General features: G+C 43.9%; 1 protein-coding gene across 1 annotated transcript in view; it reads right to left on the reverse strand.

Annotated features, from left to right (window-relative positions):
• LOC117354478 (zinc finger protein 271-like) overlaps positions 1-15890 on the reverse strand; it is a 65657-nt gene that overhangs the window by 12503 nt on the left and 37264 nt on the right. Inside the window, exon 6 of the mRNA XM_033932108.1 lies at positions 2553-2927. Within this exon, the coding sequence (XP_033787999.1) occupies positions 2553-2927 (375 nt within the window). The remainder of the gene's footprint in view (positions 1-2552; positions 2928-15890) is intronic.

The raw sequence follows: 15890 nt of genomic DNA on the forward strand, positions 1-15890 counted from the left end.
TGGTGTCTGCAGCAGCCACTCTCTCCTCCTCTCCCTATTGGCTAAGGCTCTTAACATTTGCATCTCCTCTTCCTATAGGCTAAGGCTCTTTACACCTGCATTGTGATGTCATAGAACTTTCTGATTATAGAAACATAGAAGATGACGGCAGAAAAGGGCTACAGCCCATCAAGTCTGCCCACTCTGCTTACCCACCCCCTGTCTATGCCCTAATGACCCAATTTCCTTATCTTGACTCTCGTAGTGATCCCACATGGGTATACCATTTATTCTTAAAGTCTGGCACGCTGTCTGCCTCGATTACCTGCACTGGAAGCTTGTTCCAATGATCAACCACTCTCTTTGTGAAGAAATACTTTCTGGTGTCGCCATGAAATTTTCCGCCCCTGAGTTTGAGCGGGTGCCCTCTTGTGGCCGAGGGTCCCTTGAGAAAGAAAATATCATCTTCCACTTCGACATGTCCCGTGAGGTACTTAAATGTTTCGATCATGTCTCCCCTCTCCCTACGTTCCTCGAGAGTGTAGAGCTGCAATTTGTTCAGTCTCTCTTTGTACGAGAGACCCTTGAGCCCCGAGATCATCCTGGTGGCCGTCCGCTGAACCGATTCAATTCTGCGCACATCTTTATTGTAATGTTGAAATGCACCGTAGATAATCGATCAGACAAAAAAGAAGTAAACCACTAACATTTGGTCACAGACATCTATAGATTTTAGCCTGTCCAGAAGTAGGGTGTGATCGATAGTGTCAAATGCTGCAGATAGATACAAAGAAAAAAAGATAACGGAATTATGATGATCTAAATGATAAATTATGTTTGTGGTTAGACCAATCAGTGAATATTCTGTGTTATGATTTTTCCTAAACCCTGTCTGGTTGGAATGTAATACATTGGTTGATTCAACAAAGTCAGACAATTGGTCGAATACTACTCTTTCTGTTAGTTTCGCCAGGAATGGGATGTTAGCGATGGGGCGGTAATTAGAGGCTTCCTCAGGACTTGTTTTGCGATCTTTTATTATTGGAAAAATTATTGCGGATTCCATGATGATGGCAAAAAGCCTGTGTTAAGGCTTTTTAATATAAAAGAGTGTATAAAAGGGCCGAAACAGGAAAAAAAAATTATTTAGGATTGATGGAGGAATAATCTCTAGGCGGGAGCCTTTTATGTTGACTCTTTGAAAAAGACGTTCAATATCCACTAAAGATGGAAGGTTAAAAGTGGAACATTTAGCAAGAGGTAGATGACAATTGTTTGAGCTATCAGTGGAAACTTCTGGCAAGGTATGATCAAAATTTTTACGTATATCACTGATTTTTTTGCAGAAGTAGTTGGCAAGATCTTGAGCTGTTAAATTAATTTTAAAATTATTGTCTTCCTTTTGTATCCCCTCCGGCCTCTTCTATATCCATGTCCTGCATCCTGGAACTGAACATAGGAAAAGAGACCTCCGGGTAAGCAAAGTCATCAGCCTCGGGCACCCTCGCCTCTTGGCCCCTTTATGATCATACTGTGGCTGTATCATCGTCCCCTGGGCTAGGCTTCCCTCGGAGAAACACCCCCCCATCCCGCCCCTTGTTGCGAAAAAACTTTATGCAGCAGAAGCACAAACTCCGGTGAGAGGTTACCTAAGGCCGCAAGCCCTTCCGGAGCTGACGCTCCCTGAGTCAGCACTTTTCCTGAAGCCGTGGCTGAGGTGTACGGCCGTACCTCCAAAGCTGCGGCCATAGCTGTCCTGCCTTCTTCTCCCCAAGCACGTCTTTGGTGCGGGAAGGAGGCGCACCCTCAAGTGCCAAAAAAGCCACTGCAGCCGCGTCTCCCACACAGCCGGATGAAAAAGTCCCAAAATAGAGCAGCACTTCCTGCACCGCGAGCAGCGTTTCACTGCCTCCGCTGCCATGCCTCCCCCCCCTCCCGGCAAACAATACACAACGGTACTCATGTGCTCCTGTCCTGAAAGGCCCACTCCAGCACCAAAGCCACAACGCTGTGCTGGCAAACCTGGTCCAAGCCAAATGGTTGGGGGGGGGGTTCTTATTGGAAAGAAGCCCTCCGGACCAGGAAACTCTCTCCACGAGCGGTGAGGGTGGGGAAGGGACCTGGGAGGATCCAGGTGTTGCCCCCAAAGTCGAAACTGTAATCTGCCGACATCCCTGAACTCAACTGGAGTCTAAGCAGCAGGAAAATTGCCTTTCCACACAGGAGTCAGAGATTCAGGAACCATCGGAACAGCAACCATCCAACCTGCTGGAGATAGAGCATACTGACTGGCAAGAGGGATTCCATCCAAGATATACACCTGCAAGTCAGTTCTCTATCTCCACCTGCTGATAGATGTGTGCTATCCCACTAGTCTCTGGATTCATCTGCTGTCGACGCTAAGGAATTAATGCTTTGATATAGTCACTACATTTAAAAGGTTTCACTTCAGCATGCGTTCTCTGCTGTATTTCAGGTTCACCTTTCGTTTGAAACCTTTTCTACACTGATAACACAAAAGGGTATCACCCTAGGGTGGATTCTCTTGGGCAATAATAAATGATATATCTTACCAAGGCTTTTTCCACAGGTGTCATGTAGAATGGATTTCTTCCCTTTCCTCTCTCCCTGGTGGAGTTTAAAAGACATTTGGTTGCTGTTTTTATTTTGTAAGGATATCTCTTCTCTCGGATGTCTCTGGAGCTCAGGGATGTTTGTGAGTTCCCTGTCACTTTTTGCACACTCAGTGACTGCATCCAAGGAGTCTCTTGCAGGGTCTCTCTGCTTCTTCTCAGATTCCTGTTGATAATTCCTTGCGTTTCGACTCTCATTCCTCTGGGAAATATTCTCACTGACATTTCCTGATTGTCTTGGGATGGGTTCAATTTCTAGAAGCCATTTTTCTCGATTCTCCTCCCTCTTCATCTCCTGTATTTCCTCAGTATCTGCTGGATTGAAAGAAAAGACGGTAATCATGCATTAGTAACTATGGAGCGCTACTAACGATCGAGAAACAAAGTTTCTGGGCTCACACAACTACATGGGATTTCTCATGTTAAGAAAATTCTGCGATAAGTCTTCAAACCTCACTCTCTTTTTTTTTAAAATTAGGTTATGAAATTAATTTTCCAATTAGCAATAAACCCAAAGGGAAAAATAGCAATTACAGCAGCCCCTACAAAAATCTTAATAGCTGTATTTTCAATGTCTTGGATGAAGTTAATAGTATATTTGGATAGCTCAACAAAGAAGGAGCTTCAATAATCAAGACAAGACCATGAACCAACTCGTATAATGAAGACTTGACATAGGCCATAATGCCCCAAAATACCTCTGAACTACTGATTACTCCTGGCAGAATTCTGCATTAAATATTTCAAAATTTTGTGAAAAAAAATCCAAATTCTGCACATAAAGTGGTCCTTTTTTATGTGTAATCATTTATATTGAATTTAAACATAGAGCAAACAATAAAACAAACCAACAAATCAGTACAATCAGCAATTCCATCCCACCCACCCACTCACTCTGGAACAGCAGCTGTCAACCAAACCAGGATATACACAGCATACCGGAACCCATCAGGTTATAAGCTAGAAGTGAAAACGGGAAACTGACAGGGTTGACGGTCAGCTTAGAAGAGGTATACAGGCAGATTGATAGGCTTAAGAGCGATAAATCCCCGGGACCAGATGGCATCCATCCGAGGGTCATCAAGGAACTGAAAGGGACCATAGCTGAACTACTTCAACTAATAGCCAATCTGTCGATCAAAACGGGAAAGATTCCGGAGGACTGGAAGGTGGCGAATGTTACGCCGATCTTCAAAAAAGGTTCGAGGGGAGATCCAGGAAACTACAGACCGGTAAGTCTAACCTCAGTACTGGGAAGATGGTAGAGGCGCTGATAAAGGACCACATCATTGATCACCTTGACGGACACGGTCTGATGAGGACCAGCCAGCACGATTTCAGTAAAGGCAGATCTTGTTTGACGAACTTGCTATACTTCTTCGAGGAAGTAAACAGGCAGATAGATAAGGGTGACCCGGTTGACATTGTATATCTGGACTTTCAGAAGGCGTTTGACAAGGTTCCGCATGAACGACTACTTCGGAAAATTGCGAGCCATGGAATTGAGGGAGAAATACTCACGTAGATTAAAAACTGGCTGTACCATAGGAAACAGAGAGTGGGGGTGAATGGGCAATACTCAGACTGGAAGAGCATCACCAGTGGGATGCTGCAGGCCTCGGTGCTTGGACCCATACTCTTCAACATCTTTATAAACAATCTGGACATAGGTACGACGAGCGAAGTGATTAAATTTGCGGACAACACGAAGTTATTCAGAGTAGTGAAGACGCAGGGGGATTGCAAAGATCTACAACGTGACATAATCAGGCTCGAGGAATGGGCATCGACATGGCAGATGAGATAAATGTAAAGTAATTCATGTCGATAAGAGTACAGGATGTCCGGGGCGGTACTTGGAGAGACCTCCCAGGAAAGGGACTTGGGATTTCTGATCGAGAAATTGATGAAGCCGTCTGCACAATGTGTGGCGGCGGCGAAAAGGGAGAACAGAATGCTAGGAATGATTAAGAAGGGGATCACGAACAGGTCGGAGAAGGTTATCATGCTGCTGTACCGGTCTATGGCGCACCCTCACCTGGAGTACTACGTCCAGCACTGGTCGCCGTACATGAAGAAGGACATATTAATAGTCGAAAGGGTCCAGAGAAGAGCGACTAAGATAGGTAAGGGGCTGGAGGAGTTGCCGTACAGTAAAAGATTAGAAAAACTGGGCCTCTTCTCCCTCAAACAGAGGAGATTGAGAGGGGACCTGATCGAAACATTCAAAGTACTGAAGGGGATAGACTTAGTAGATAAGGACAGGTTGTTCACCCTCTCCAAGATAGGGGATAGATTCTGTACAAATGTAAGGAAGTTCTTCTTCACCCAGAGTGGTAGAAAACTGGAACGCTCTTCTGGAGTCTGTCATAGGGGAAAACACCCTCCAAATTCCTGCTGAACTGTAGCGTACACAAGTAGGGCTGGTCTCAGGGCACTGGTTTTTGCCTTGGGGGCCGCCGCGGGAGCGGACTGCTGGGTGCAATGGACCACTGGTCTGACCCAGCAGCGGCAATTCTTATGTTCTTATGATTTATCGGCTAGCAACCGTCCACCCTTCTGGTTCGAATGCCAGGATTGATTGGACGGTATTCTTTGAATGAGAACTGTCTCTCATTGGTCAAATTGTTTGGAGAGGAGGAGCATGTTGTGCGTATAATTGCCACGACGGTGTTATGAGATCCTAGCACCATGATTTCTGGTGAATTGGATTGTAAATTTTGTAATGTCTGCTCGAAGTGTATTATTTTGCTCTAGTAAGGCGAACCCCTTGACGCAGCTCAGCGAAGCGAAGATCTCGCCGTTTGGGTGTTCCAACCTGCACGGCCTTGGGAGTACCGACTGAAGCAGTGGCGCTGTGTGCGACTCCAGTTGAGCTTCAAGTGCAGCTAAGCGGACAGTTTCTTACTTGCTTGTAGCAGTTGGACGGAGTAGTATAAAATCTGGACGTTTTATTTGCATGCTGATTTGTGGCGTGCTTGTGTAAGGAACAATTTTGAAATCGGGAGGTCTCCTCTCTGACTGCTAATGTGCCTTATGATTTCCTTCATATAATTCTTTACTGAATTATTTTTTTTTCATTTCAACAATTTTTATTGGTATTTAAAGAAGAAATCATACATATGTAATTCTCAGTACAATACACTAAGGGTCCTTTTATTAAAGCGCGGTAGTGGTTTAACGAGCGGAATACTTTGGTTTTGTGTCAAGTGTGAAGGGGAACAGATTGTTGGGGAGAGGAGGGGGCCAGGCCCCCAGCCCTGGGGCGTGGCCAGGTTAGATGCCCAGGCCAACATGGACGCCAGGCATTGACGAGGGGTTTGTTTTTTAGCCTGCCGCGAGGGTTAGCGCGTGATTAAATGTCCGACACGCTAACCCCGCTAGCGCAGCTTGATAAAAGGACCCCTTGCTTGTATTGGGAGCCAGGGTGAGTCGAGGTAAGCGGCGGCGATATGGTCGTATTTCTTCAGCGAATAGATCAGTCTCAAGGCTGTGTTTTGTACTGTTTGTAGTTGTTTTATCATGACTGCGGGGCAGGGGAGGTAGAGGATGTTGCAGTAGTCTAGAAGTCCTAGGACTAGGGATTGGACCATGAGCTGGAATTGTTTTCTGTCGAAGAATTTTTGGATTTGCCTTAAGTTTCGCATGACCGCAAATGATTTCTGTATTGTTTTGTGGTTGCATGGTGCAGTTTTTGTCTATCATCTTATATATTTTTTAATGGAATTCTTTAAAAATCACAAGAAGATATTGATAGACACATTGATTTTGAAAAGTGGAGGGGTTTTTCTCCACTTTTCAAACATTATTCAGTGGTTGTTCTGGGTTTAACTATTGTGGGGGGTCTTGCAGTGTAGAAGGGTTACGCTGTGATTAAATATAGGGCATGTGTGTGTTTCAGTTTGCGATTTACATGCTCTCTCCTTAGTTTGATAGTTGAAATCACCCATTATTATACTGTTGCCCAATTGGCCAGCTTCTCTAATCTCTGAAAACATTTTTTTCTTCTGTTAGCTCATTCTGTCCCCGGGGATTAATTCTTTGAGCAGCCCCTAGGCACACAAGTACAATGGGTCCCCCTGCCCTGCCCCATGTACCAGTTTTCATATTTATTTCCACTTGATTTCTTTTAATTTAAAATTCAAAACAAACCACAAAGATTACCATACCAGTGCACTGTATTTCTTCTATGCAACCTCCACACATCTCTGAACAAACTTCCCTTCCTTCCTAAAGGAAGAAATCTTCAGCTAGCAGGGCTTTGGGAAGCCCACCAATTTTTATTTTGCATTTGGGTAGGAGGCATGGGGCACGGAGGGAAGAAACTGTAGTGCCCGCCTGAAAGGACACATTTGTTTTCTGTCTCTGTCTATGCTGGAGGTAATCAAACACTTGATGTTTGGGAAGAGGTCATTTAATCATGTTAATGAAGTTAGCTGTCTGAGACAATGAAGGTTCAACCCCCCACTGCCATGTACCGGTTGAGACAGATAAAGGAAGCTTTAACACCTTTAGATTTAGACAAAAGAAGCGCATATCCTGTTCACTCACCCCCCCCCCCCCTTTTCTAATGTTGATTACTTCTTTGAAGCCTATGTATCCTGTCACCAGATATGGTTTGTACTTACGTCATCTGCTAATATCACTGACCCATGTTAAAAAAAAATATAAAAGCTGGATGTACTAATAAAATATAGGCAATCCCTTTAGGACACTGTCTGCGTATCCTTTCTTTCTAAGGGGAATTGCCTCCAGACGTCTGAACAGATGACAGAGTGTGTGCAGGACAGTTTTGGGACCAAGAAATGGATCTTGTTCGTTTCACCGCCCTTTTATTGAACTCATGCATTTCTCAATTAGCTTTCAGAGGTTAAAACCTCTTTCTTCAGATCAGTAAACTATACTGTTGTTACAGTATCTCTGTCCTGACCTGAGGAAAGGAGTTAAGTGCATTTTGGCGTGGTTTTCTTACATGTGCATTTCATTTCCATTTGGCTGAATTTTTAATTGATCATGTTTCTAATGATATTATATTCAACTTTGATATGAATTTTATTATTTTTAAAGAGTTTTTAAAGAGGTTTACGTTCTAACAATATATTGAGTACAGTAGTTAAGTAAATAAGGGCTCCTTTTACAAAAGTGCGCTAAAATGTCACGCACGTTAGCCGCTACCGCCTCCTTTTAAGCAAGCAGTAATTTTTCGGCTAGCGCACGCTAAAAACGCCAGCGCACCTTAGTAAAAGGAGCCCTAAGCGTTGCCAGATTGCTGAAGTTTAATGTTCCTCAGTTATTTTTTGAATCAATTAACTACAGCATCACCTCGTTTGAATGATTAGCCAAATTTTTAATTTTAAAATGGAGCATCGAGATTAAGCAGCAAATTTCTGCATCTCAATGGCCACAAATTTGGTCTTGGAGAATAAGATGTACGATGTCGGCATCTATGAGACAAACATGGTTTTTTCTTCTTCATAGAGCTTTTTGGACCCCTGTTAGATTGCAAAAGTTGAATAGTTCTTTGTCTAATAGATGTTGGCATTGTAATCTTGAGGTAGGGACTTTGGATCATCTTTTGTTTTATTGTCCCTATATTTTGGCCTTTTGGAAATCAATCTGGGTTCAAATACATTGTTTATTGGAAAATCATGAAGCGTTCTCTTACGATACTGTGATATTTGGCATGTCTATGAGGAAAGAGAGTCAGATATCATCATGTAACAATAAACTTTCATTGATTATGACAGGAGTTGCCATTCAACATATTACTAATAATTGGAAAGACCACAGTAGGCTTAGTTTTAATTTTTGGTGGAACTCATTATGTCATCTGTATAAAATGGAAAGATTAATAGCGGTACAAAAAGGAAATTATAGAAATTTTATTAAAATTTGGGAGCCATTAGCATTGTATTGTCAAGATTAAATACCATGTTTTCTGTGAATGATACACCATTTTATAGTAGAAGGGGGGTGGGAGGGTATTGGAGAGTTATTTGGAAATTAATATCAGGGAGGGAGGGAAGGGGGAGGAGGGATTATTATTTATATAATGACATTGCTGATAAGATTTTCAAGTGATTTGTTAATTGTTGATATGTGTATTGTACACTTGTTGAAAGATGAAAAAATGAATAAAGAATTATAAAAAAAAAAAAATAAATTCTCAATTTTAAAACTCCTAATCGATCAATTTTTAAATGATTTTATCAATTCATTTCCAAATGCTTCCATGAGTAAGGGCTAGCAGGGTTAGCGCCTCGGACATTTCATCACGCACTAACCCCCGCGGCAAGCAAAAAAAAAACCCCGAACGCCTGGTCAATGGAGGCGTTAGCGACTGGCGCGGCAGGCGGTTTAACGCGCGGTATTCCTTGCGTTAACCCCTACCGCGCCTTGATAAAAGGACCCCTAACTTTCTGATGCATTAATTTTGGTCCATCTTTTAACACACTATGGGCTCCTTTTACAAAGGTGCGCTAGCGTTTTTAGTGCACGCACCAGATTAGCACGTTTTACCCGAAAAACTACCGCCTGCTCAAGAGGAGGCGGTAGCAGCTAGCATGCGCTATTCCGCACATTAAGGCCCTATCGCACCTTTGTAAAAGGAGCCCTATGTGAAGCGTTCATACAATTCATTGAATATATGAGCCAAGTAGACAAGTGATGTCACTTTGTTGACATCTAAGTTTCCCCCGTGTTTATTTAATTAATCATAGTATTAACTTATTTGAATGATCACTCAAATTCTAAATTCTTAATTGATTAATTGTTAAATGATTCCATCAATCAAATTTTCTAATGTTTTAGGTCTGTAATTTTAAACATTTTTTAAACTTATCATAAAAACATTTCTTAGCATATAGTTTTATATGTCAAAAATCTATTGATGATATCAGGCACTATGAGAATGCGCTGATAAATTCTTTACATTTAAGCTTTTTTTACCTTTTATCGAATCAATTATTTAAAGCATTTACTTATTAGTAAAAACTTTTTATTCACAAGGCAAATTCCTCTTGGATATTAATAACATCCTTCGTGTATCTATTGGTCTAACATTTTTCACTGTATTTGGTCGACAAAATTTTTATTCGAAAGAGCAGTCCACATTGATTGCAACTTATTTGTGCCTATCTGCTTTCGCTTTACACTCTTTTAAAAAAAAAAATATTTCATAAAAAAGCAAAAGTATTCATTGTTCATAAGCTGTATGCATTTACTGTATTTTTTGATCCATAAGACGCACCTGATCATAAGATGCATCCTAGATTTAGAGAAGGAAAACAAGAAAAAACCCCATTCTGAACCAAATTCTCCCTGCCAGGCTCTGTACCCAACTCCACACTCCTTGCCAGGCTCTACACCCTGTATCTCTCTGCCTGTCAGACTCTGTACCATGTTCCCCCTCTAGTGGTCTAGCGGTAGGCTGGGACAGGGCTCAGGTCAGGCAGGAACAAGGCGGCAGGCTTAGGAGCAGGCAGGCCTAGTGGCCTGGTGACAGGCAGGCAGGCAGGCAGGAGCCCCCCCCCTTTACCCCAATTCCTCCCACGGTCCAGGGCTGTAGGGTAGGAGCTTTCAGCCTCCTGCCCTTTCTTCCAGCTGACTCCCAAGCAGCAGGGCCCTTCCTCCAGCTGACTTCCTCCTGCCCTTTCCTCCAGCTGACTCCCCCTTGTCCTGCGCTGCGGGAGTAAGCTGGAGGAAAGGGCAGGAGGGAGTCAGCCGGAGGAAGGGCCTGAAGAGAGATGTTGCTGCTTCACCGGCTCTTTCCCAGTCCCGATGTCGATGGGAGTCCTCGCGTTTCAAGCAGGGTAGTGGCAGTATTTAACCTCTGCACCATCAGAGGTCCTCCTCCTTTTTTTACAGCGCTGCTGAAGCTGAAAACTTTTTTATGCTGCCTTCCCCCGCCGGTGCCGAAAACAGGGAGCTGAAGAGATGTACTTCAGCAACTCTTCCTCCGTGCCGGCGTGGAGCAGCGCTGAGGGTAAGCTTGTAGACAGCGGTGTCTACATAGAGGGTGTCAGCCGGAGGAAAGAGCAGGAGGCTGAAAGCTCCTGCCCTATAGTGCTTGAACGCCGAAGGAATTAAGGTGTGGGGGGTAGTATTCCCTCTATAAGATGCACCCTAATTCCAACCAATTTTTGGGGGGAAAAAGTGCATCTTATAGAGCGAAAAATATGGTATGTGTGTATCTTTTAATGTATTTTTCAGCTTGATATTGTCCCCTGAGGAAGGCGACTTTGTTTTGTTTTTAAATATTTTAATTGTTTCACTTCAAATAAGACTTGTATCTATAAGTTGGTTGTGACATCTCCAGAGCCTCTTTTTGTTGTTCTCTCTGAATTAGTAAAAAATATATTAAAATTAGTCCAATAAACAGGATCACCTTATTTCCATTTTCTATTAATAAATGATTATCAACACAGCTACAATAATACTTTATCCTTAAGCAAAAATAAATAAAACAAATAAAAAATGTTTTCTACCTTTTGTTGTCTGATTTCTGCTTTCCTCATCTTCGCATCATTCTCTTCCTTCCATCCACTGTCTGCCTTCACTCTGCCTCTTCCATATGGCATCTGCTGTCTTTCTATTCCTCTTCCAGGAACTGTCTGCCTCTCCCTTCCATCTCTCCACTCCTTTGCCATTGGTGTGGCATCTGTCTTCTTCCCTTCCATCTCTCCCTCCCAGCCTATTTTGGCATTTCTCTCTCCTCCTTTCTTCCCCTCAGATCTGGTATCTGTCTCCTCCCCTTCCCCCCCTACTCTAGCATCTCTCTCTCTCTCTCCTCTCCCTTCCTCCTGTTCGTCCCTGATCTTCTTTCTCAATTTATTTTCTGCTTCTGTCTAAATTATTTCTTACCAGTCAGTCCTCAATTTCCCTCTTTCATTGTGTCTACCTACAGCTTGCCACCTCTTTCCTTCACCCCTTCCAATACCTAACTCTGTCATCTTCCCCAATCCAGCATGTGCCCTTTTTCTCTCTCCTCCCCACTTTTTTCCAGCGTCTGCTCCCCTATCACCCCCCTTCCATTCAGTGTCTGACCCCCCTCTCATCCCCACTTCTATTCAGCGTCTGTCCCCCTCTGTCACCCGTCCCCCACTTCCAATTCAGCATTTGTTCCCCCTCTCATCCGTCCCCCACTTCCATTCTACTACTACTATTATTTCTATAGCGCTGAAAGGCGTACGTAGCGCTGTACATTTTAACATACAATAGACAGTCCCTGCTCAGAAGAGCTTACAATCTAATTTAGACAGAACATTCCAGGATTGGGGAGATTATGGTAGAGGAAATGATACAATGGGTATAGGTATCTGACAGCAGTGAGTGGGAGTTAACAGTTGAAAGCAGTTTCCAAAAAGTGGGCTTTTAGCTTGGATTTGAATACTGCTAGGGATGGAGCATGATGTATTGATTCAAGCAGCCTGTTCCAGGCATATGGTGCCGCAAGAAAGACGGGACGGATTAAAGGGTAGGACCAGTAAGTTGCCCAGTTCCTAACAAATCTAAATCCCTCAACCCTGCACAATCACCTCAACCTCACATTGAGACTTCGGAGCTCTGCCTACCTCTTGGGTCCTGCTCGTAGAATGGGAAGAATTCCTGAAAAGTCCACCCTAGAGGATCTGGATTTCAGCTTTCTATCTAAGAGCCTAAATTTGGCTTCCAGAACCTCCCTCCCACATTTTCCTATGTCATTAGTATCTACATGTACCAAGACAGCCTGCTCCTCCCCAGCACTATCTAATATCTTGTCTATAAGGTTCATCCTGTCTTAAGATCTAAGATGTATAGTCTAAGCCAGGGGTCTCAAAGTCTCTCCTTGAGGGCCGCTATCCAGTCGGGTTTTCAGGATTTCCCTAATGAATATGCATGAGATCTATTTGCAAGCACTGCTTTCAATGCATATTCATTGGGGAAATCCTGAAAACCCGACTGGATTCCGGCCCTCAAGGAGGGACTTTGAGACCCCTGGTCTAAGCATACACTGAAAGTTATAGATGACAAGTCAAAAATACCAAAAAATACCAAAATCATGTTTATTAGCACATTTTACCAAAATAAAAGAAACAATAGTAACAGATAAAATCCCCAGAACATTCCCCCAGCTCCCCGCACCTGCCATACAACAGCCCACAAAATTCACTTCAAGAGTGCGAGCTTTACAGCTGGTCATGTACATCAAACATTCAACAGATTAACTGCAAATTCTCGGAGTTAAAGAGTCCCCAAAAGCCCTCCAAGAGTGCAGGAAATGCCAGTTAAAACCTTTAAACTTAGCGGGGATCCCGTAGGACCAGAGTCTTACTGCCCTATTTTCATGCAGAACGCAGAAGTTAAGATCTTGGCCAAAATATTGGTGAACAAACTGACCAAGGTGCTCCCGAGGCAGCTTCATGAAGTGCAGGTTGGTTTTGTAGAAGTGCATTCCATAGCAAAAAATATGCATAAATTGTTGCTTTCTTTGGAGCAGAGGGCACATAAACAACTGAACTTGGTATTGGTCAGCTTTGATGCTGAAAAAGCACAGTTACTTACCGTAACAGGTGTTATCCAGGGACAGCAGGCAGATATTCTCACATATGGGTGACGTCATCCACGAAGCCCGGATGCAGAAGCCTCGCAAGCAAACTTGCTTGAAGAAACTCAGAAGTTTCGAGTCTGCCACACCACACAAGCGCAAGGGCATTCCCGCCGCCCAGCACAGGACGCGTCTCCTCAGTTCAGATAGCTAGTAGAGAAGCCAACCAGGGGAGGTGGGTGGGTTGTGAGAATAGCTGCTTACTGTCCCTGGATAACACCTGTTTCGGTGAGTAACTGTGTTTTATCCCAGGACAAGCCGGCAGCCTATTCTCTCATGTGGGTGACCTCCAAGCTAACCAGAATAGGATGGTGGGATTGTTGGCAATTCAGGAGAATAAATTTTGTAACACTGCTTGGCCAAAATGGCCATCCTGTCTGAAGAAAACATTCAGACAATAATGAGAGGTGAAAGTATGAACCGAGGACCAGGTGGCAGCTTTGCAAATTTCCTCAATAGGAGTGCATCTGAGGAAAGCCACTGAAGCCGCCATGGCTCTGACTTTGTGGGCTAAGACTCGACTCTGTAGATGCAGTCCAGCCTGAGCATAGCAGAAAGAGATACAAGCAGCTATCCAGTTGGAGATGGTTCGCTTAGGAATTGGGAGTCCCAACTTGTTTGGATCGAAGGAGACAAAAAGTTGTGGGGCAGATCTGTGTGATTTGGTGCGTTCTAAGTAGAAGGCCAAAGCACGCTTACAGTCCAGGGTATGAAGAGCTGATTCTTCAAGATCAGAATGAGGCCTTGGAAAAAATACTGGCAGTACAATGGATTGGTTGAGATGAAATTCCGAAACCACTTTAGGTAAGAATTTAGGATGAGTTCGGAGGACCACCTTGTCATGATGGAAAACTATGAAAGGTGGATCAGCAACTAAAGCTTGCAGTTCACTGATTCTTCGAGCAGATGTCAGGGCAATGAGAAACACCACTTTTCAAGTGAGATATTTCAGATGAGCCGTATCCATTGGTTCAAAAGGAGGCTTCATCAATTGAGCAAGAACAACATTGAAATCCCAAACCACTGGAGGCAGTTTGAGAGGAGGTTTGACATTGAATAGTCCTTTCATAAATCTGGAAAACACAGGATGAGCAGAAAGGGGTTTCCCTTCGATAGGCTGATGGAAAGCAGCAATTGCATTAAGATTGACTCGAATGGATGTAGACTTGAGGCCATAGGTAAATAAATGCAGAAGATAATCCAAGATGAAAGACAATCCAAGACAGAAGACAAGGAGGTCTCCCAAGGCTCCTTGTTATGAGAGATGCACCACGTAGAAAATCTAGTCCATTCTTGGTGGTAGCATTGTCCAGTGGCAGGCTTTCTGGAAAGCTGTAAAATGTCCCGAACAGGTTGAGAAAACTGAAGAGGAGTTATGTTGAGAGGTACCAAGCTGTCAGGTGTAGAGACTGCAGATTGGGATGAAGAAGAGATTCTTGATTATGTGTAAGCAGAGATGGAAAAATTGGTAGAAGGTACAGCTCCCTGATGCTGAGCTAAAGTAGAAGGGAGAACCAGGGTTGACTGGGCCACCGAGGAGCTATTAGAATCATGGTGGCATGATCGTTCTTGAGCTTGACAAGAGTCTTGAGAATGAGAGGGAATGGAGGGAACTCATACAGGATCAGATTTGTCCATTCCAGAACGAAAGCATCTGCCTCGAGGCAATGAGGAGAGTATATCCTGGAGCACAACTGAGGCAATTTGTGGTTGTGGGGAGACGCAAAGAGATCTATTTGAGGAGTTCCCCACTGAGAAAAAATGTGATGAAGAGGCGAGGAAGTGAGTGCCATTCATGAGGTTGCAGAAAAAGACTCAACTTGTCCGCCAGACAGTTTTTCTCTCCTTGAATGTAGACAGCTTTCAGGAAGGCACTTCATGACAAAGAGGGAGAGATCCTGTGCCTCCCTGCTTGTTGACATAGTACATGGCAATCTGATTGTCTGTCCGAATAAGAACTACCTGGTCATGAAGAATTTGCTGAAAAGCTTTGAGAGCATTGAAGATCGCTCTGAGTTCCAACAGATTGATGTGACACTGACAATCCGTGCTGGACTAGTGGCCTTGAGTACGAAGGCCGTCGAGATAAGCCCCCCAAGCGTAGGTCGAGGAATCTGTCGTGAGAACCTTCTGATGAGGGGGTGTATGAAACAGTAAACCTCTGGAGAGATTGGAAGAGAGCATCCACCAGTGGAGAGACTGTCTCAATTTAGGAGTGATTGTAATGTGTTGAGAGTGGGTCGCAAGCCTGCGCCCACTGAGGTGCCATGGTCCAATGAGGAATTCTGAGGTGAAGTCTGGCAAAAGGAGGCACGTGAATGGTCGAGGCCATGTGACCGAGTAGTACCATATGTATCTCACTGAGTGAAGAAAAGGAAGACACTTTGCGGCAAAGCTGAAGGAGAGCATCCAGACGCTGCTGAGGAAGGAATGCTCCGAGTTGGACAGTGTCCAGAACAGCTCCGATGAACTGTAGGTTCTGAGAGGGCTGAAGGTGGATTTGGGAAAGTTGATTTTGAATCCCAAGCTTTGTAGGTACCACATAGTCCGTTGGGTTGCTACAATAACCTCCTGAGATGTTGAATCTTTGATGAGCCAGTCGTCCATGTAGGGGAACACCTAAAGACCATGGTTCTACAGAGCTGATGCAACTTGGTGAACACTCTTGGAGATGATGCCAGGCCGAAGGGTAG

The sequence above is a fragment of the Geotrypetes seraphini genome, chromosome 2, assembly GCF_902459505.1.
Source record: "Geotrypetes seraphini chromosome 2, aGeoSer1.1, whole genome shotgun sequence".
Lineage (NCBI taxonomy): Eukaryota > Metazoa > Chordata > Amphibia > Gymnophiona > Dermophiidae > Geotrypetes > Geotrypetes seraphini.